Raw genomic sequence first — 22105 nt, 5'->3', positions numbered from 1 at the left:
GCCCCAGAGAGGCAGCATCTGAGAATGGTTACCCTATCCACTAAAACCTCCTCTGAGGTCTTCCCCCCCGCCCCGCCCCACCCCCCATGTTGCTGCCAACCGAACCTATCATTCCTGCAGAGGAGAGTGTGGCCAACTTGATCTAAGACAATGCTGGAGGAGGGAGAGGAAAGAGAGGCATAAGAAGACGAGACTGGTGTGACATGGGGGGAGACTAACAACTTCCTAGCTTGAATGGGGATTAAATGTGTTACACCAAACGACCTATATCTTCTTTTTCACTTTAAAAAAATATTTTTTAAGACTTTTTAGAGAAACTACCTATATCTTTACAAGAAATCTCTCAGCTTAAGCTCTTTTATGTTGATGATTTTCTAGCTTTGTAACCAAAAGATCCCTTTCTACAAAGGCAAAAATTACCATTCTTGATTGATGGGGCCAGATAGATGTGACAAATTCTTTCATATTTCCTTTCTAATCTTTCATTGATATGGAATAAGTGATCAGCACATACACATTAAAATAATTAACTTGTTCTTTTTACTGCTCTATAGATCTGTTTCCCCAAGAATGTGAGTTCTGAGGACACATGCTTGATCCTTCCTTGCTAAGTTCTCTGCCCCTGGCACCATGCCTGCCATGGGCTGGGAGCCCAGTCACTGTTGAGTGGTTCTGTGGTGTTTTCCTGATCACACTGACCAGAAGTAGTGTTCCATGGGCTTCCCCATCCCCTACTTGGAATGGGGGAAAAGAATGTAGGAAGGCAGTCTTGTCTTCAGGATATCTGATGGAGTGTCTACAGAGACCCGGGGGACAGCTTCTATCTTGGATTCCTTGCTGCTACTCCTCATTCCATGTGCTTATTTTATTGAATTGTTTTTGTTTTGTTTTTTGACCTATTATTAATCATTTTAGACTTACACAAAACTTGCAAAAATAGTACAGAGCATTCATGTATACCTTTGACCCAGCTTCCCCTAATGGTAACAACGTGCATAACCACAGCACAATGATGAAAGCTAGGAAAGTAATAATGCTACAATACTAATGACTACAACACTATAAACAATGCCACAAAACTATTAAACTAGAGAGCTTATTCAAGCTCCATCAGTTTTTTCCCCAATGCCTTTTTATGTTCAAGGATCCCACGTCGCATTCAGTTGTTGTGTCTCCTTAGTCTCCTCTGATCTGTGACGGTGCCTCATTCTGTCTTTGTCTTTGGAGACCATGACTCTTTTGATATGAGTACTGGTCAGTTATTTTGTAGAATGTCTCTCAGTTTGGGTTAGTCCCTGGTTGTCTTATGATTAGACTGAAGTTATGCATTTTTGACAAGAATACCGTAGAAGTGATGTTATATCCTTCTTGGTGCAACATATCGAAGAGGTACATGGTGTTGCTATGTCTTATTACTGGCGATGTTAACCTTGATCACTTGATTAAGGTGGTGCCTGTCAAGCTTCTCCACTGATCTTAGAATCTGTTAGTGGATCTTGCCTGCAAAAATTATTACTGTAATGTTTGCTTAATGGGGATTTTGTATTTCCTTTATTCCTTCTATGTTTATTAATTGGAATTCTTCTTTAAGGAAGAGTTGTCCTTCCCATCCCCCATTTATTTATGTATTCATTGATTTAAATACATATTTATTATTTATTTAAATACATAATATATTATTTGTACATATATATTAGTTAGGACTCATGGACATTTACTTTATTTTATAGGTTATAACCCAAACTATCAATTTGTATTTTGTTGCTCAAATTGTTCTGGCTTTGGCTGTTGGGAACTCCTTCAGGCTGACTTCTGTGGTCTTTTGACATACCCCGCCCCCCATCTTTTCTTTTTTTTAAATAGCACTCCCATTTTTTTTTTTTTTTTTTTTTTTTGCGGTACGCGGGCCTCTCACTGTTGTGGCCTTTCCCGTTGCGGAGCACAGGCTCTGGACGCGCAGGCTCAGCAGCCATGGCTCACGGGCCCAGCCGCTCCGCGGCATGTGGGATCCTCTCGGACTGGGGCACGAACCCGTGTCCCCTGCATCGGCAGGCGGACTCTCAACCACTGCGCCACCAGGGAAGCCCTAGCACTCCCATTTTTTTCAGCACTGCAAGATGCTCCAGGATCATCTCCTTGTATTTTCTCTTTCCCAGGCCTGGAATCAACCAAGTCCAAGGAGGCTAGTTCCTTTTATTGGAGAATGATATTTAGAAACCAAGGTCTGGGTGCTAGGTCTACTCATTGCTCCGGGAGTGTCACTGCTCTTAGGTCCTAACAATGGACAGAACTAGGAAATATATATCTCTGTCCATGTGTTTAATTAAAGATGTATGCTTTACAAGTCCTTAACACCCATATGGCTATAGGTTTATTTCCTGAGTAACTTTTATAACATAAAAGACGTAAATTTTTTTTCTTTTTTTTTTGCGGTACGTGGGCCTCTCACTGCTGTGGCCTCTCCTGTTGCGGAGCACAGGCTCCGGACGCGCAGGCTCAGCGGCCATGGCTCACGGGCCCAGCCGCTCCGCGGCATGTGGGATCCTCCCGGACCGGGGCACGAACCCGTGTCCCCTGCATCGGCAGGCGGACTTAAAGATAAATTTTGATTGCTCTCTCAGGATTTTCATTGCCTACAGTTTTGATGAAACTATTTCCAAATGACTGCCTGGGGAAGATCCAGCTATCTTTTCTAAGAAGCTGCTTATTCACACTTTCTTTTCCTTTTAAGGAGTACTTTATTAATCCTGCCATCCAGAAAGGTCTGATGAGTATTAATGAGGACAGTTTTGTCTAGTTTGCAAATTAAAAAAAAGGGAGCAGGAGTTAGTAAGATTATTCAGTGATGGAATAATGGTTGAATCAAGGTTGAAGATCTTGTTATAAGTCTCATTTTAGGGTCCTTTCCTTATACATTTTGTAAAGTAGTATTTGAATATTTTGGAGTATAAGATATTGAGTATATATAGAAGCATTTAATTATTTACAAAGTTGAGATAATATTATACATACTACTGTATAGTGATTTTTAAAATGTAATGTAACATACAATTTTTTTTTCTGATTGCTCTTACATGGTTTTAAATGGCCACCTGTCATTCCATTATATGTATTTACTGGAATTCTTACCACATCTGCTATTAGTGGATATTAGGATTTTCACATTTTGGGGACTGTTCACCACTTTATCTTCAGCACCTAGAACATCTAATAAGCCCTCAAATATATGTTGAGCAAATCCATGACTGAATGAATGAGGAATGAGAATTGGAGAGAAACCTGCAGGGTTGAGGTGAGGACTAGAGATGACATTTGTAACTCCAGGCACTGTACCTGGCACACAGGAGCTCAGGAAGTGGGATGCTATAAGATGCTAAATCCAAGCTTTGACTGAGATGCCAGGATACAGTAGATACCAAAGTGAGTTTTGAGATAGACCTGTGGGTATTTCACTATCTAGATACCACATATACTTTGAGGCTCTAAAACTGTCAAGCAGTGAAGATTCAGAAATTTATTTGTGATGATTTATTTAGAGATGGCTGCACCCGACCCCCTTCTGAGGTTTTATTAGTAGGCAAAATAGGTTGTGGCTATGATTCAACTGGAATCTCCTCTTCCTCAAAGATCTCCCTTTTCTCTTCTAGGTGATGCCTGCAATGCTACTATTCCAGTTTTTACCTTTAACGTGTGGCTGTTAACCTGTTAAAATGCAAATTCCCGTGGGAGGAGTTACTCTACACTGAAATAAATTATTTATACCCCCTTTAGAATGTGCATTGAATAAGTGAGAGTGAATGAATCTGCTTAATCCTTTCTTGAGTGCCCGTGGACAGGGCAGGGTAGGGCAATGGGGGAGGTCAAAGGTGACCTTCATTTTTTCGGGAACCACCTCTGCCCCAAAGCAGATCCCTCCTCATTTGGACCATTTCATCCTCATGACTAAGGCTGTTTTCTCTCTAATTAGGTGCCTTCCCTGTAGCTCTCGCATGCCCCTGGCCTCAGCTCACTTACCTCTTTGTTTATGTATCCATCTTTATTGATGTCATACAAATTAAATGTCCACCTTAGTTTCTCATGGACGGTTCCTCTCAGTAAAATCGACAGAGCAGTTACAAAGTCCTGAGAAGTGGAAGAGGCATGAGAGACATTAACCACCAAGCCATCGGGGTGGGGGGGGGGTGAAGCTCTGTCTTTGGGTCAGACTCTGTGACTTCTTTTACAGAATGGTATCTCCCAGGTCCTCTGTCCCCAGAAGGATGTGGCCAAACTCAGTGAACAGCCCCACCCCCCTTCCACTGCCTACCTTGCCCCATTTTTGGGAAGGAGCTTCTGGAGGAAGAACGGAGCTCAGTGTGTGCTGACACCTACTGTTGCCTTATCGCATGGCTACAATTATTGTACAAGTGGTGGTATCATCTGGTGGCTAAGAACATGGACTCTGGAAACATACCACCTGAGTTCAAAGCCCTCCTTTACCACTTACTGTTTGAACTTGGGAAAGCAACTCAATCTCTCTCTGCCTTAATTTCCTCTTCTGTAAACTGATAATAAATAATAGAACCCTACCTTGTTACGGTTACTGTGAGGATTAAATGAGTTAATACATGCAGAGCACTAAGTACAGAGATTGCAGCATGGTCAGCGCGGTGTACATGTGACCGATTAGACTGTTATTGTTAGTCCCTGAGGTCCTGAGTTCCTGGAGGGTAAGGGCAGTTGCTTCTTCTATCTTCAGGAAATCCTTGTTAAATGGTAAAGGACTGAAGCATTTGATGGTCCACTCCTCCCAACATCTCCATGGTTTAGAGGAAGAGTGATGGGGACCCGGGGCCTCTCAGAGACAAGCATACCTCGAACTTCACCGAGCCCGTCTGCGTGGTGTCGAAGGCATGGAAGAGGTAATGGGCATACGTGCTGGCATCTGCAAGGCACAGAAGGAAAAGCAGGTGATGGGAGCAGGGGTCCTGCAGAGGGGAGATCACTTAAAAACAGTAAGAAAGAGAAGAGAATGATGCTAGGGTGATAGAAGGGAGAAGATTACAGAGTGGGAAAAACTGCTGCTGTGACCTGGGACCCATTTGGCTTTTCTGGGGTTTAGGTGGGAAGTTCTGGCAAGAGCTGAGACAGGCCCTTGCTCCTAAGTCTAGCCATCCCCAGAGACAGACGCTCCTGCCTCTCTATGTGTATAATTCTTGTTGGATGAATGACACGGGACTTGTGTGGAGAAGATGCTCTTCTGAGTGGCAGCACAATGCCATGGAATGAGCACCCATTAGGGAGCAGACAGACCTGGTCTTGGAGAGCTACCTAGCTGTGTAACCCCAGGCATCTAACACAACCTCTCTGAGCTTCACCTTCCCATCTCTGCACAATGTTAAACTTTTCATATAGCCATAACATCAAAACCATCAACCAGCCTGCCACATAGTAAAAACTCAATATAAGAGTGGCTCTATAGGACTCAACAAACATCGGTTCTGGGGCCTGCATGGGGTGAAGCTGCCCCCAGCTGGGAGAGTGGTCCTGTACTGGGTCCCACACCTAAGAAGGCTGCTGAAGAGGTCCATGAGAAACGGAGCCCAAGAAGTGTGTGGGACACTTGGATCTCTGTTTCATCAGGATCCGGGGAAGGGGTCCTGCAGGAGAAGGCTCCTGGGGCAGGAAGTAAGTTGGCATGTGACACATTGAAGCCACAGGGAGAGCCTCTGATGCCCCAGACCCGTGGGGTCAGAGCAGGTTCCTGCAGGAGTCAGGCAGAATGACATAGCGGCTGTGAGCCTGGCACACTTGCTAACCTGATTTATAAGCACAATTTTATTCAACCTGCATCTTTTTGGACTCCTTTATTTTTATAGTCTCTGGTATTTACTAAAGTTCTTTTTCAAGGAAAGCTGTTTTAAGGAAAGGATGGAGTATAGCACAATGGTAGGCCTATCTTGGCAAAGCTTTAGACAGACACTTTGGGATCTAATTCTGGTCTGCCATTCACTAGCTGTGCAATCTTCCGTGAGCTGCTTAGCCTCTCTGAGACGTAGTTGCCCGGGTCGCAGATAACAATACCAGCTTTATAGAGCTGTTAGGAGATTTTGTGATGTTGCTTTATCACTCTCCTCTCTGGGAGAAGGTCCATTTTCAGAGCTCTTTTCTGCTAAAGCTTCAGTGAATTCCACACCCTGCAATAAGGGAGGAATTCTGCTCGTTCTCCCCAACCTTGAGGAGGAGGCAGATAACAAGGAAGTATGAACTTGGAGGAAGGAAGGCTGCCAGGGGATGAAGAGAGGGAGCCAGGAGGGATCTGTTTCAAGATCGGACTCACCTCCATGCGGGAAAAACTGGGCGTAGATCTGCTTGAATGTTTCTTCGTTGACCATACCACTGGGGCACTCCTGTGTGAAGGGGGGAGAGTTAGCAGGACTGTCTGAGAGCCTTGGGGTTCCTTGTGATCCCTGGTGGGCGGGGACCGGGCAACCACCTGTGCACCTCCGTATCTCCAAGGTGAGTGGCTGGGAGATAGTTCCACCTTAGGACTGAAGCTGCTTTGCAAAATGATGAGATGTCATCAGAGAACGGGCACTGTGAGGTGGAAAGAGTCTGGGCTTTGGGATTAGAAAGACCTGGGTCTGGATCCTGGCTCAGCCCCTTCTAAGCTTTGTAACTTGGAGTGAGTCAGTCTCTGATTCTCAGTGTCCTTACCTGTAAAATGGGGCTACCAGTACCTTTCCAGCAAGGCTACCATGAGGTTAAATATATGAAATAATGAGGTAAATGAACACATTGGCTATCAGGCTTGTACTTCAGTCTGTGAGCTTGGTTAGCAGCAGACCTAAATCCCATCATTTCTGGGGCACTAACAGTATTGACAGTGTGAATGGGTTACGCTAAGGCTGGTATCTGGGCCAAGGCTGTGCAATCCTGTGAAGTCTCTGGGCTGTTGGCCAATTTCCCATCTACTGAGACTGCCTCATTCTTGCCTGGCATCTTCCTCTAGCCAGGTGACCTTGCTCTCCTGTTTCCTTTATAGATTTGGCCTTCCTTTTACAACTATACATGTACAAAAATCTCTCTGATGGGTGCCTTTGGCATTTGGGAGAGCTTAGTCCCAAATGGGAGATCCTGCCGGGGCCTTCAGAGGCCCTGTGGGTCTTACATTTTTGAAGCCTCGATAAAGGACTTGCAGCTCCCTCTTGGTGAAGTTGGTCTGGGCCTCAAGTTGCTCCAGCCCCTCGGGCCGATGGCAAACCATGGTCATCTCCAACTCGTCTTCAATCTTATCTGGAACCAGAGGAGATGGCATTGAAGCAACGAACCTTGGTGGTCACTCGTCAGCCCACAGTCTGGGCTGTCAAAAGGGTGGTGTGGCGACCTGAGACATAGGTTCATGGGCTGGGGGGTCACACTGCAGATGACCTTCCTGCTTTGAACCCCGCCTCCCCGCTCAGTCACTTTCTGTCTTACCATCGGTCCAGCCATTACTCCAGCTGTGTCGGATACCACCTAGGGAGGGAGCTTCAGCCTTGGAGATAAATGTGTTCCAAGTGGAGATGAGGGCAGAAGTGCTAAAGATAAGTCCACATGAAAACATTTCCTTTTCTTTCAAAATAACTGCTCTGCATCTTCAGTTTGCTGCCCATTGAACCATCTGAATATTCTAGAGACACAGGTAAGTGAGCAGATTGACTAACATCCTCCAAACAGCAAAGGGAGACAAATGCATTAAAAAACCATCGAGTAAACTCTCACCATTTAGGAAACTAGAGGAAGACTAGCTTGATTTGGCAAAAAGTACAAATTACAGCATGTTAAGTATTAATTTAAAAATATGAATGTACTTCCCGGTATTGTAATACCTACCAGACATCCTTAAATAATAGGAAAATGACTTAAATGGGAGCTACTTTATATAAATGAAAGCTTCTGGAGTATTTGAAGAGCTCTAAAAACAGTTGTTTTAAGTAGTAGTTTATCCCTCCTACACATACTGTTATACAATGCAGTATAATTTTGCACCAGGTACTTAGAAAGTGTCATTTAAAGTATCCCATTGCTCTGTCCATCTCCTACTGTAGGATCACAAAATCTAAATAAGTGTAACTTACAACGTTTTACCATCACAGAAGGTAAGTGAGTGTTTTCCTCCATCTAACCTTCTTGGCCCATTGTTGCCATGCAGGTAGCACCAAATCCATGTATTGATAAATAGGGGCTGGCAAGAGTAGTCATGAGATGGGCATCACTCCATGATGATGCAGAGTGAGGACAGGCTGAGTTTCTATCTGATAGAACAGGATGAGCAGGTGCATTACACTGTGTGCACTTCCCTAGCCAGTGTCAGTCTTTTTGCATCAGATTCTCTCCGCAATTGTCACTTTTCCTTTGAGACGCTGATCTCAATGCAAAAGGAATCCGTCAAAGTGAGTTTATATCTTTTATCTCCTCTCTAAGGTAATGGACGTTTGGGTAAGGTTCCAAGCGAGAGACAGAAGAACCTGGTAACAATTCCCAACTGTCATCTTTCTTACATACTGGGAAACATATATCATCTTATCCTACAGAGAGTAAAGCAGATTATTCAATATAAATAAGACTCTGTTTATGCAAAACAGCTGGAAGTGGCCAATTTCCTTATAATTTGAATAGAGCCTTTAAATACTGTTATGTTTCTAGCTAACAAGTTAAGTAGCAATTACTTAAATACTGCAGCATTCTCAAACAAACAAAAAACCCCACGTAAGTCTAATTCAGAATACTCACATATATTTTCAACTCATTTAAAATTAGAATTCAAGTTGTTGGTTTAAATTTCCTAGCATTAGATTTAATAGCAATTTTATTTTTAAAAATGCACAGATGTTTAACCCTGAAAAGAGGTGAAAGTTATATTAAAATGTAAATAAGGAAGACACAAATGTATTTTTGGAAGAAAAGGTGTATTTTTGAAGGCATCTAGTATACATTTCCGAGTTTATCTTATCCAGAAGCTTAAAAGATTTTTTTTTTTTCAGTATTGACTGTGATTAGATTCTTCACAAGCTCAGGGAAATCTCTTTGCAGAAATTTGAGAGAATCTTTCTGACTCAGAAACTGCACTTGGTAACTGTCTCTTTCCTTACGAATGCACTGGTTATAGATATATCAAACATTAAAACCACTTCATTAAGATAGAACTGGTTTGTTTACTGTCTGACCAGCAGGATCAGTTTCTGTATCGAAGAGATTCTGTAACATCTGAATATTGACTGCCAAGCTTTTGTTTTGTTTTGCTTCTTCATCACCCTCTAATTGTCAGACTATGGTAACATCAGTTGCTGAAGGAAATTTACATATTTGGGATTCAAGATGTTGATGCTGGGAAATCGCCCGCACGGTGGGTGTTAGGGACTTCAACCAGTGGTTCTTGAATTTCTTTTTACTGTGTTTCATAGTAAGAATTACAATTTACATCACAATCCAGTATACATAAAGGGAAAATTTTATAAAATGTTTTGAAGCAAGGGTTTCATGAAATAGAGTACCATTTCATGAAATGGTACTTTCCCTCAGTAATGTGGGATATACTCTGTTCTCAAATTTAATCATTCCTTTATAAAAATGTGCTGATTGTGACTCTCATGGTCATGATTTGGAAATGGAAAACACTAATTTAATTTGCCTACACTTGTAGCAACCGTATGGGTGCCTCTACAATGGCTTCTGCATAATTTAAGCATTCTTTTCCCTCACATCAGCTCTCCCTTCTCTTTCTCTGTATGCTTCATGGTTCTGGCCACTGTAAATATATTCTGAAGAAACTCTGAAAGGGGCTGTGGAGGTTTTAAAATCCTTGCTTTCCCCCAGGGAGCCTCTGAGTGCTATCCAGGCGGTCCCACCAAGGGAAGGGGGGTGGCCCAGCTGTCTGGTTGGAGGAAGAGGAAACAGAATTAACAGATGCGAGCCTCCTTGACAGTTTCTTCTGAGGTTTGTTAAGAGTTTCTGAGGCCAAGTGTTGCTTGTTATTATTATTTTTATTATTAAAAATAATGTTGAGCCAGTTACTAAGTCAGGTTGAGTTTGGATGATAAAGATAAAAATTAACCCAGAGATCTAATACAATGGTGATCACTACCTAACAAGAGTAAATCAGAATACCTTTTGTTTGTAAACTACTTTTGCTCTGTAAAATGTTTTCATGCCCGTTGTCCCACTAAAACTTTGTGTGTGGTGGGAAGTGGGAGAACATTACCCTCTCCATCAGAATATTAGGAAGATGGGGGTCCTAACAGATCAAGAGTTTTCTAACTGTAAGTACCTTAAAAAGTGACGAACAATCTATCACTGGGGGCAGTTAAAGCAAGATAGAATAACCAACTGTAGAGGATGCTACACAGGTAATTCCCAGACTGAAGGGAAGTTTGGAGGAGATGATTCAGATTATGTGGACCTTAATGTTTTGGGGTCACAGACTCTTCTGAGTGTGGATGAAAGCGATAGGCCCTCTTAGAAAAAGAAAATGCACCTACCCATGGCATTTTGCCTGTACTTTCCATGAGTTCCTGTATCTTTCAGACACAGGGAGCCCGTGTTGAGGACTTCTATTACGGGAGATGTCTTCCACACTCTGTCACTAACTGGCTTTGCCTGAGTCCTAGGTGACAGAGCCAGCTGGTGACAGGACTGGACCTCAAATCCAGCCAGTCCAGGGCCTGTTTTATAGATCTGGCTTCCACGTGCCTCTACAATGGCTTCTGCTTCCCTCGAGCACAAAACTGCAAATTGATTGTAAGCATCCTTGCAGTAGTTCTGCTCTTGACAAGCTCTGTGCCCGTGTACAAGTGAGGCCCTTGGACTATGAGCAATAGGACGGCCCAAGTCTTTGGTCTTCTCTCTGCTGAGGGTCTCCTCTGTTAGGTCCATAAGCATTACACGACCAAAGACCACGGCTGTGACCATCTCCTTCTTCCTGTACTGGAAAATATTTTCTCCGTCATGGGGTCTCTGGATTGGATTGTGTAACCAACCATTTAGTTTTGAGGTTACAAAAGTGTTGGTCATTGGCATGAACACAGTCCAAAGACAGGTCTTGTTTGGCCCATAAAATGTGTTTTAATTTTGTTTGGAATTTCCAACATTTAAAGTTGAGAGATTCATGCACAAGTTTGGATTTCTGATTTCTCTTTGAAAATGGGATTCTCTGACAACTTTGGTCTCACCTTCTCACAAGGTAACAGCTTATCAGTGCTGAGCAGGGGCTGATCCCTCTGAGCAGTGAAAGCCTCTAGTGTGCCCTCTGTTCACCCCCGGCTCACTTACTTCAGTTGTGTTCCCTGCTTGGTCCTGCAGGCGTCTGAGTTTTGGGCTCCTGATCTATACCTACTTGCCCTTCCACCCACTACCATTCTCCTACCTCACATCACCCAGGCTACCGCCTCTCTCTCCCTCACCATTTGTTTATTTAAACACATTCTGCTTTGTTTCACAAAGGACTTGAAGCTGATTATATGAAATACATATAATAAAATAAAAAGACATAAGGTAATAGGAAAAACTGCCTCAGAAAATATTGATTAGATGAGGAGGTCGAGACCACGGGGGAAAAAGAGAACGTAGAAATCCAGGTCATTTGTTCTAAGCAGTTCCTACACTTGAGCCACAAATTGGCTCTGAGATTTTACATGTATCTTATTGTCTGTGAGAGAAAAACATATCAGTTTCTTAAGGGGAGCAAAATTTTTCCCGTAACTTGTCTCTAAAAGAATGTTTCCAACTCTTTCTGTTTAGGTGGGGTTTGTTGTTAAGGGGCCCAGAAAGTTGGTCAGTGAGAAGACTAATTACAAAATATATACTTGATTAAGAAGCTCTCCCGCTGAAAGTAATGTGAGCAAGGTAGTCAAGTTAGTTTACACTTTTTTACCTCTCTGATACTGGTAATACCACCAGGCGATGTCTAGGAAAAAGTAAGAAAACATTTTACCAAAACCACTCATCAAACAAGCAAAACACGCTTTTAGTTTCCATGGAAAGTCTGCTCTGAGGGTGTCCAGGTCGCCATCCAGCTTGACATATGCGAAGAAGTCTATTGTTAGCAGAGCTGGGACTGACCTTCTCCCATGGTCAGAACAGGTAAGAGCAACGGGTCACCTTGCGGTGCCCACGGCTCCCAGCAGGGAGCTCCTTGAGCATGTCCGCAGCCATGCAGCCCGAAGAGAGGTGGGATGGCATGGGGCAGAGGATGAACGGATGTGGATGGGCCTTGGAAATACCTGCATGTTTGATTGAAGAGTGGCTTATAAGATAACCCTCCACAACGGAGGCCCCATTGCCACGCTCTGCCACTTTGTGATTTGAAACTGCATTCTTGCAGGATTCTTTATTCATTCACTCAACAACTATCAATGAAGTAACTACTATGTGTATCTCAGTGAATGAAACAACCCTGTTCCCTGCTCTCATGGAGCTTACAATCTACAAGTCTTTGCTTCTGTCTTTCCTTCTCAAGCTTGATAAGTAACACAGATGCAGAAGGGGAAAAAGGGCTACTGAAAAAATGAATTAGCACATTCGGATGAGTGGGCAGGGCGGTTGAAGGCAAAATCCCCTATTACACAGAATGTAAAACATAAGGAAAAACATCAGACCTGGAAAATCCTCCATTGCACGGTGAAGTAGGGTGGATCCACGTCCCAGAGAGTGGGAAACAGGCTCTATTTGCTGCTCTCCTGCTGGCCTTTTTGGACCGATTTGGGGGCCAGCCTAGTTTCCTCTGTAGGCTATTATGTGAACTTCCTCCTGTCTTTCCAGTATCCCTGACTAAGAGTGCATATGGCAGACCAGCCACCACTTTAAGTGTGTCTTAGTCACTCCTTACCCACAGCCCCAGGCAGGAAAGCCTTATTTTCCTGCTGCCCCTAAAAGTGGTGGTATAGGTGGGTGTCCTTTGGTATTTCTGCTCTTGTCTCCTGACCTGAATCCCATGGGAGAAACTTATTTTGCTGGATTTAGTTGCCCCCTTTTATCACTCTGATAGGTAGCATTTGTATTTATTTGTTTTTCTAGTAGAGGTTTTTTTGTTGTTTTTTTTTTTGCGGTACGCGGGCCTCTCACTGTTGTGGCCTCTCCCGTTGCGGACCACAGGCTCCGGACGCGCAGGCTCAGCGGCCATGGCTCACGGGCCTAGCCGCTCCGCAGCATGTGGGATCTTCCCCGACCGGAGCACGAACTCGCATCCCCTGCATCGGCAGGCGGACTCTCAACCACTGCGCCGCCAGGGAAGCCCTACTAGTAGAGGTTATTTTTAGAACGGTTTTAAGTTTATAGAAAAATTGCACAGAAAATAGAGAGTTCTCATGTACCCCACCCTCACAGTGTCCCCTATTTTAACATCCTGCATTGGTGTGGTATATTTGTTACAATTGAAAAACCAGGATTGATATATTATTTTTAATTAAAGCCCATAGTTTACATTTGAGTTCACTCTTTGTGTGGTATAGTTCTATACGTTTTGACAAATGTCTAATGCCATGTATCCACCATTATAGTATCCTACAGAATAGTTTTACTGCTCTAAAAATGCTAGGGTAGCAGCATTCTTGCAGAGGTATGTCTAAAACTATGGACTGAGCTTCTCTGGCATGCCAGGAATGTGACAGGTATTGGGAGACAGATGAAAAGATATAATGTCTGTTCATATGGAGTTCTTAGACTGATGGGTAGGGCACACACATAGACCAAGAATTACAAACTCAAATGCCAATATTAGTTGGTAGGTAATTTAGATGAATTGGATGATGTATGTACAGCCATAGAGAGTGGTGGGGACTGAGAACTGGCGAGCCATTGCCCCATGAAAGGGAAATAGCTGTTATGCAGCCAGTTGTTGTCACGTAGAATTTAAGCCTGGTGAGTCCAGATCTTCAGATTTTTCAAGAGATGCTACTATTAAAAGATGATTTGTGTCCTGATTCCTAGCTGTAATCAATGAATTTAACATTTATACATACAGCATGGGCCAAATATAATATGCCTGTTTGTAGAATATTGTGAATTGCTGGTCTGGAATTCTTCACTGGCAAATCATTCCAAGCAGTGTGGATATGGCTAAGACACTGGGAGCCAAGAGGAGGAAGCTCTTAACTAATGCCACTTGGATGGAGGAGACCAGAAGGGGCCGCAGGGAAGATTTCAAGGGGAGGTGATAATTTCTTTGAGTCTTGAAGGAAGAGGGACAAAGGAACAGCATATGAAAAGGCACAGAAGCCGAAAAGGCCCTGGAATTGTAAACTTTCTTGTAGCAGAGCTGACCTCCCACTGAGAAAAGCTACAAAAGGAGGATTAAGAAAATCACGTCTGTTTGGAGAGCTACCAAGATAGCCTGAACTTTAGAAGCCATGATTCTGGAGGGAAGAAAAACTCATTAAAGTGAGTCTGACAATCAATGCTGCTTTTTAACTCAAGTGCGTTTAAAGTGGCATGGGTAATGAGATTGAGAAACTGAGCTAAAATGGTCTGCTAAGCAAAGAATGTGAGCAGAACTCTCAGCAATCTGGGAAGACAAAAAGGATCAGTGCCACAAAGACATTCAGGACTTGAGGGGCCCAGACTGGAGGGGCCACAGAGACATGAGCCTGGTAGCTCTAGCTGCTTGTTCCCTCAAGGCTTTTGCTAATTCCTAAGTGACACAGGTCAAGAGAAACTGAGCAAAAGCCACGGCCAAACAGAGCTTCGGGCAGGCTCACAGTGTTGGGAGTTAAGTGCTGGAGTTCTGGGTCTTCCTAGGAGGAGGGTTCCTGGTAAACACCCAGGCTTTCAGTTTGACCCCTAAAGGATTACATACTAGGAGCAAGAACAAGTTAGAAATAGATCAGGCCTTACAAAGATTGAAATCCAGCCTCAAGATAGCTCAGCCCCTGTTTGGATTAAGTTTATCTGCCCCTACTCTGTTACCTCCTAGAAGTTGAAGGCTCAGCTAGGTAGTTTACAGATTTTTTATTCTAATGTCCACTTTTCATTGAAAACTTGCCAGGCATATTAAGAGACAGGACCAAAAGAAACAGATAGAATATACCAATGTAGTAATAGATTTATGGGATTTAGATATTGGACCAATCAAGCATGGGCTTTAAAATAATAATGAAAGATGCTCAAGAAAATAGATAAAAAAGGTGAAGAATTCTACCAGAGGACCAGAATATATACAAGAAAGTAAGTTTAAAATTCTAGAACTGAAAAGTGTATTATACAAAATCAGCAACTAAATAGACCAATTTATCGGTAGGTTATGCACAGATGAAGAGAAAATTAATGATTTGGTAGATAGGTTGAGAGAAAAATATACTTACTGATGCACAAGAGAGAAAAAAATGGGAAGTACAGATAAGAGCATAAGACATGATGAAAAATTCTAACTTAGGTATAATTGGAGTTCCAAAAACGAAGGAGATAAAGAATGATGCTGAAGCAATATTTGAAGAGATAAATAAATGAGAATTTTAAAAATGGATATAGTAAATCAAGCCACAGATTCAAGACTACAAACCTCAAGGAGATAATCACAAAGAAAAACCACACTAAGAACATCACAGTACAATTGCTGAAGTACAAAAACAAATAGAAAATCTTCCATACAAGAGAGCAATCTTCAAGTTATAACCAAACCTTAACTAAATGCTGCTTGCAAGCATAAAGACACAGCAAAGGCAAAACTAAAAGAATGTAAAAGGATACAGCATGCAAATACGAATCAAGAAATCCTGTCATGGCTATTTTAACATCAGCTAAAATAAACTTTAAGGCAAGAAGCTTTGCTGGAGAGAAAGAGGGAGTTTTCATAATGAAAGGGGCCATTCACTAGGAAGACATAACAAAATTCTAAATTAGTATGCAATAAGAATAACTTGAGGGCTTCCCTGGTGGCGCAGTGGTTGAGAATCTGCCTGCCGATGCAGGGGACACGGGTTCGAGCCCTGGTCTGGGAAGATCCCACATGCCGCGGAGCAACTAGGCCCGTGAGCCACAACTACTGAGCCTGCGCGTCTGGAGCCTGTGCGCCGCAACAAGAGAGGCCGCGATAGTGAGAGGCCCGCGCACCGCGATGAAGAGTGGCCCCCACTTGCCGCAGCTATAGAAAGCCCTTGCACAGAAACGAAGACCCAACACAGCCAAAAATAAATAAATAAATAAATTAAAAAATTAAAAAAAAAAGAATAACTTGAAAATACATATAAAGCAAAGGCTAACAGACCCAAAAGGAGAAATAGCAAATTCATAAAGAATTGGAGATTTTAAAACACCTCTCTCAGAAACTGATAAAACAAAAGATCAATAAGCGTATAGAAGATATGAGCAACACAATGAACAAACTTGGCCTCACTGACACATGTAGATCTCTTTACCCAACAATCATAGAATACACACCCTTTCCAAGTGCACATAGAACACTTACCGAAATTGATCATCTCCTGGCTCCTAAAGCCAATCTCAAAAAAGCTCAAAGAACTGAAATTATTCAGAATGTTTTCTGTCCAAAGGGAAATTAAACAAGAAATCAAGAGTAAAAAGAAAACAAGGAAATCTCCAAATGTTTGGAAATCAAGCAACATGGTTCTAATTCCTAAGTGTCCCATGTATCAAAGAAGAGATCTCATGGAAATCAGAAAGTATTTTGAAGTAAATGACAATGAAAATATGACATATTGAAACTTGTAGGATGCCATTAAAACTGTACCCAGAGGGAAATTTAAAAGAGCATAACATACTCGAGCTGCAAATAATTTATGTGACAGTGTGCATGAAATTGAATGCTGTGCTATCTCTTTTATCATATTTTTCGTGTTTCCAGAGATTCATTTTTAATGTTGCCTAAACTATGTTCGTTACATTGGAGACTATATTAGTGATAGCATGCTGGCATTTGAAAATGTAATTTTTTACTCTCCCCTATACATAGTTTGTTGGTTTATTCCGGGCAACTTTAACACCATCTTTTGATTGACAAATTACCCCAAGGTAATCAGGGGTGAAGATCCTTGTTGGTGTCTGTGTGGAGCAGAGGGGGAAATAAGCTCCATTTGGACCCTTAAGTATAATCCTGGAAGCTGAGATTCTTACAGCCAAGGCTTAGAGGTGAGTCATAAGCTCAAGCAGATACACACACACACAACTCATCAGCTCTGAATTTTATAAACTTAACGATGAGTCCCAGGAGTGCTGAGCCTTGATAAAGATTTTTCTGAGTGTTCCAGACATTTTTTTCAGTCTTCTTGGTTCAATAAAACTCAAATCATGTTTTGCTCCAAGCATTGGTTCTCTTAATCTTGAAACCCTCCTGACCCTTTTAAACAAAATTGAATTTATATGTTTCTCATTCATTTACACCTTAGTCCTGAAAATGTTCTGAAAAAAACAGAGTCCTACCAAAAATAATATTTGAGTATTGCTACTTCCATCAGATGGGAGGTTTTCCAGATGAAATGTCTCAAAAAAATATATATAGGGCTTCCCTGGTGGCGCAGTGGTTGAGAGTCCGCCTGCCGATGCAGGGGCCACGGGTTCGTGCCCCGGTCTGGGAGGATCCCACATGCCGCAGAGTGGCTGGGCCCATGAGCCATGGCCGCTGAGCCTGCGCGTCCGGAGCCTGTGGTCCGCAACGGGAGAGGCCACAACAGTGAGAGGCCCGCGTACCGCAAAAAAAAAAAAAAAAAAAAAAAAAGAAAAAAAAAAAATATACTTGAAATATATATATGTATATATGTGTGTGTGTGTATGTATATATGTACATATATATATAGAGAGAGAGAGAGACAGAGAGAAAGTATTTCAGTTCTCTGACCTTTCTCCTCAAATGGGGGTGTTTTTGAGGGTGGCCTTCAGATCAGCACACTGGGTGTGTGGAAGGGGCATGTCAGATGCACCTTGCACTTCTTGGGGGTGGTGGTAGTGGTAGAAATTGTCAGGAATGTAATGCAATTATTAAAAGTCCACAAAATCACTACACAGATTGTGATGTAAGTCACCGTTCTTTTGATTGTGTGGCAGTGTAACATTCACACAGTTTTCACCAAGAAGGAAAAAACAAAGAAACTCCTGGGAAAGAAGTAAGTCACCTACATCCCAGGGTTGGCAGGAAGAAGGAGCCCTAAACAGTATTTCAGGACAAGGAGCAAGGCTACATCTATTAGGGACTCTTGTGTCCCCTCATCTCCAAAGCAAACACTTCTGTCCAGCTAAGCCCCCGACCAGGCTGCAGAGTAGAAATAAATGTCAGGTTCACTGCAGTCTCAGACACAAGCGAAAATCTCTATATAATGTTGTAAGTGGACCTCTTTGTCTGGAAAAAGTGTCCCAGGATGAAACTTTTGATGATTTATTTAGGTAGCTCCAGCAGTTTCTACAGCTCTAGGGGGGAAGTAGTTATATCCTGCCACCAGCTAGTATTCAGGAAGTAGTGGGGAAACCTCCCACCATGTCTCCTTTGGTCTCAGCTGGACATTGCTCGGAAGTTCCAGCACATGGGGACTGTCAGTTAATGAGCAGTGGCTGCCCTGCTTTGGGGACAGAGGGCATACTACACAGGATGAGTGGTTCTAGAATATTTCTGCAGGAAATCAGAGGATTACATGGGTGGGATTTTGTTACTTCTCTTGACTGGGAGGCTAAAATGATTTACTGCAAATGAGGAAGAGGAAAAAACAGTGTCTAGATGCTTTTAGTATTAAGATGGAAAAATGAAGGTACAGAGAGAGGCTGAAGGAATTACTCAAAGGAAAAGTAAAATTGCCATGTGAATAAGATTTATCCCAAGTTGGCATAGAATTTTCTCATTCATGGAAAGTCATTGGATCAAGGTCAGGCTAAGGTGTCAGTCTTTCAGTCTGCTTTTTGAAGAGTAGTTAACTGCCACCCAGATAACTTGACAACTTCCTGAGTGACGGTTTCCAAGCAGAGGGCTTGCTTTGATGCGCTGGTAAGTGTTTAACAACTGGCTCTTGGGGGAGTGGGGAGAAGCCTGCTTGACACAATTTTCCAATATCCTTGGTGCAAATATTCCCATCATAGCCTAGTTCAGACTATCAACATGAAGTCACTGAATATGGATTTGGGAAGTGAAACCCATGATTCACCAGTATGACCTGACTCCATCACATTCTAGCTACTATTTTAGAAGAGCTGTCTTACGCTCAACTATCCCAAATTCGTGTACAAAAGACCTGAAAACCCGTTCAATATTCGTGAAATACTCAATTTCACAGAGTAGGTTTAGCCCCTGTAACCCAACCAAATAAACCCTTTCTTTGTTAGTGGAAAAATAAACTCCTGTATGCCATATAGAATAATCACAAGCAGGGAAATAATGGAGACTGGCCACGTGAGCTTTCTCTGGAATTCAGTATTAATGCATCCTCATAGTAAGTGCCTGTCTTGGTGAGCTCAGAGAGCACGCTAATAGTTTTAGAATTGATCTAATCATCTCACTGTCCCTAGGAGGTATGTGGTCATTAGACTAATTTGAGTTATAATCATACCCATCTTGTAGCTGCGAATCTAAAGAGATAAGATATATAAAGTGCTCTCTGCATACAGCAGGTGCACAAAAATGTTATTCCCGCCTTCTAGTGTATTAAGATTGTGATTTTAAGGGTCATTCTCAACAGCAGAATCCAATAATCCTGTCTGTTAGACACTTTCTAGGTCACGATTACAACTTTTCTGATGGATCTAGTTAATTACGTGTGCTTCTCTTCGATATAGGAAAATTTTCTTGTTCTGTGATTTACTCTGTCAGATAGGCACCCAGTTGCCAGTTCAGGTTGGACGTTAACTAGCTAAAGCGAATATTATCATTCTATATTAACTGCAATGGACCTAAGCAAACACAAGACTCTGGATGAAAGAGCTGTTAAGCATCTCGGTCTGCAGACAGCCAGGAAACAGGGCAGAGCTTCTGTGGGTGGTGGACACCAGAAATGCAGGGCCTGCGCGGTTAGCAAATAGACATAATAACTGCCGGTCACTGAGGAAATTTCCTGCCTCTTCTCCCTTAGAGTTATTACATGGCTCTATGCCCTCTGCCCTTAATCATACAGACACAGTGTGCCTCGCTATCGTCCATTTCGTAGCTGGAGAAGGGAATTGGATGTTACCCTCAACTGGAACAGGAGCTGCCAGATGCAAGGACTGCAGCCAGGTTGTCTGAGAATGTCTGCCTGCCTGCCCAGAGGCAGGGAGAAGGTGGCAAGGTGTCATCTCCAGGACTCAGCTCGGAAGCCTGTTAACCGTGCACTTAATAAATGAAGACTTGGCAGACACACCTTGAATTATTAATGACGTTATTCAGCTTTGATTGTTTCCTTCTTTGGTGGAAAGGTTATTCACTCAAATGCCTTTGATTAGACTACACAGTACATCACAATTGGGCCTATTTTATGTGCAACTTTATGGTGATAATAGTTCTGTCTCATTTAGAAGCAAATCAGACGTTATGAACTTCGTGATTTATTAATGTTTTGATTTCTATAAATGTCAGTACATCTCATATCCCATCAGAGAGCCCGAGAACAATCAGTGCAGGGCCAATAAAAATGTAAAATGAAACCATCGTTAAAAAAAAGGAAAGACTGCCTGTTAAAAAAGCCCTGCTGCCTCTCTGAATTGTTTCAGGATCCAGGTCATTACCACGAAGGCCTCCTCCACCCCACAGCCCCACCCCTACCCCCTGCACAGCCCCACTTAAGCACAGCCTGCATGAGACTGTCTGGGGAAGCTCCGTCCTGCTTGTTTATTCTGTGTGGACTGAAATAAAACACAAGAGGTGAAGAGTCGAAACTGGAGGGGCCCCTGGAGCCTACCCCCAGACTTCTCATCCTCGAGAAAGCAGGATAAGGGGGTCCCTCTCCATCAAATTCACCCCAGTACAACCCACCACCTCTCTGCTGAATCTTCAGGATAAAGCCCAGATTCCCCAGCTGGCGTTGAAGAGTCTCTCCTGGGGGCCCAGTTTAGCTTTCCAGAACAATTCCCCACAACTACACGGCATGGATCTTTTGCAATAGCTGCAGATTCTACTGGTATGTGGACCCCCATCTCTGCCAAAGCATGTGATCAGCTGATCGCAATCCCAGGCACCCTTGAAACCTAAGAGCCATCTCCTCCGGGCAGCTCCCAAAACCCACCACATGGAAAGCTCTCGGTCTGTCCAAACTCCTGAAGCACTTCTTATCTCTGAACAATCACCCAGTAGCTATCAGAATCTACCTTTGGGTGTTGCAGTTTACATTTACAGGAGTGAGGTGAGGTGGAGTGGGGGTAGGGAGACTATGTCTTGTCCTTATTTTTGTTTTGTTTTTAGTATCCTACTATATGATGTCTAGTATCTGCTTTGCATATAGTAGGTGAATAGTAAGGGCTCATTATTTGCTAAAAGTGTGTAGAGCTATTAGGAGCTGAATGGGAATTACATTAAGAGTCCCAAGACAGCAGCCAAGAGACTATCTGGAAAGCAGCTGGCTAATTTAGTGGCTAATTCCATCATTTGACAGTTTAGTTCAGAAATCACAATCTGGCAGTCCCCAGGGTACAGTTGTTATCTCACTCCTTTTAAATGTGAATTTTGCCAACATTTATTTCACATAAAATATGGATTTTGGCTTCTCTCTAGAAATCTGAAGTTACAGCTCTGCAGGCCTGCATTATCACATAGCACAACTGGCTGGAGCGGAGGAGAAGCTGCTCGCTCTAGACCGAGCAAGTGTACTCTAGTAAACCGCAGACCCTACTACTCCCTATTACCTCTCCAACGCTAAGACCAAGGGAGGGTTGTTATCTATCATCATTCATTTACATTAACTGCCTGAGTCTGTGGTCCTGTTTAACAGCCCCTCTCTCCTACCCCATACCATGTTTTTCCAAGTGACTTTTGTGTGTTTTGTGATATTCTAGAAACGTGACCGAATTTCATTTTTGGGGTTCCAGGCAACATGGAGAAAAAAAGGGTGCCCTGTGATTAGAGAGGACCTTTGTGCAGATTCAGGCTGTGTCCTTAGATGATGCTTCTGTGCTGCTAACATCACATGCATCAAGAATGGGGTTGACATACAGGTTCTGTTTCAGTACATTTCAGCCTTCTATTTTACAG

At 42.8% G+C, this 22105-nt stretch overlaps 1 protein-coding gene across 1 annotated transcript in view; it reads right to left on the bottom strand.

The window, feature by feature from the left end:
* KCNIP1 (potassium voltage-gated channel interacting protein 1) overlaps positions 1–22105 on the bottom strand; it is a 229660-nt gene that overhangs the window by 9170 nt on the left and 198385 nt on the right. Inside the window, exons 2-5 of the mRNA XM_030829957.2 lie at positions 7151–7275; positions 6320–6389; positions 4854–4924; positions 4015–4122 (exon numbers count right to left, since the gene is read on the bottom strand). Of these exons, the coding sequence (XP_030685817.2) occupies positions 4015–4122; positions 4854–4924; positions 6320–6389; positions 7151–7275 (374 nt within the window). The remainder of the gene's footprint in view (positions 1–4014; positions 4123–4853; positions 4925–6319; positions 6390–7150; positions 7276–22105) is intronic.

This window comes from Globicephala melas, chromosome 3 (genome assembly GCF_963455315.2).
Source record: "Globicephala melas chromosome 3, mGloMel1.2, whole genome shotgun sequence".
NCBI lineage: Eukaryota > Metazoa > Chordata > Mammalia > Artiodactyla > Delphinidae > Globicephala > Globicephala melas.
The sequence above is the reverse complement of the archived record's forward strand: the minus strand, read 5'-3'. Positions and strand labels throughout refer to the sequence as shown.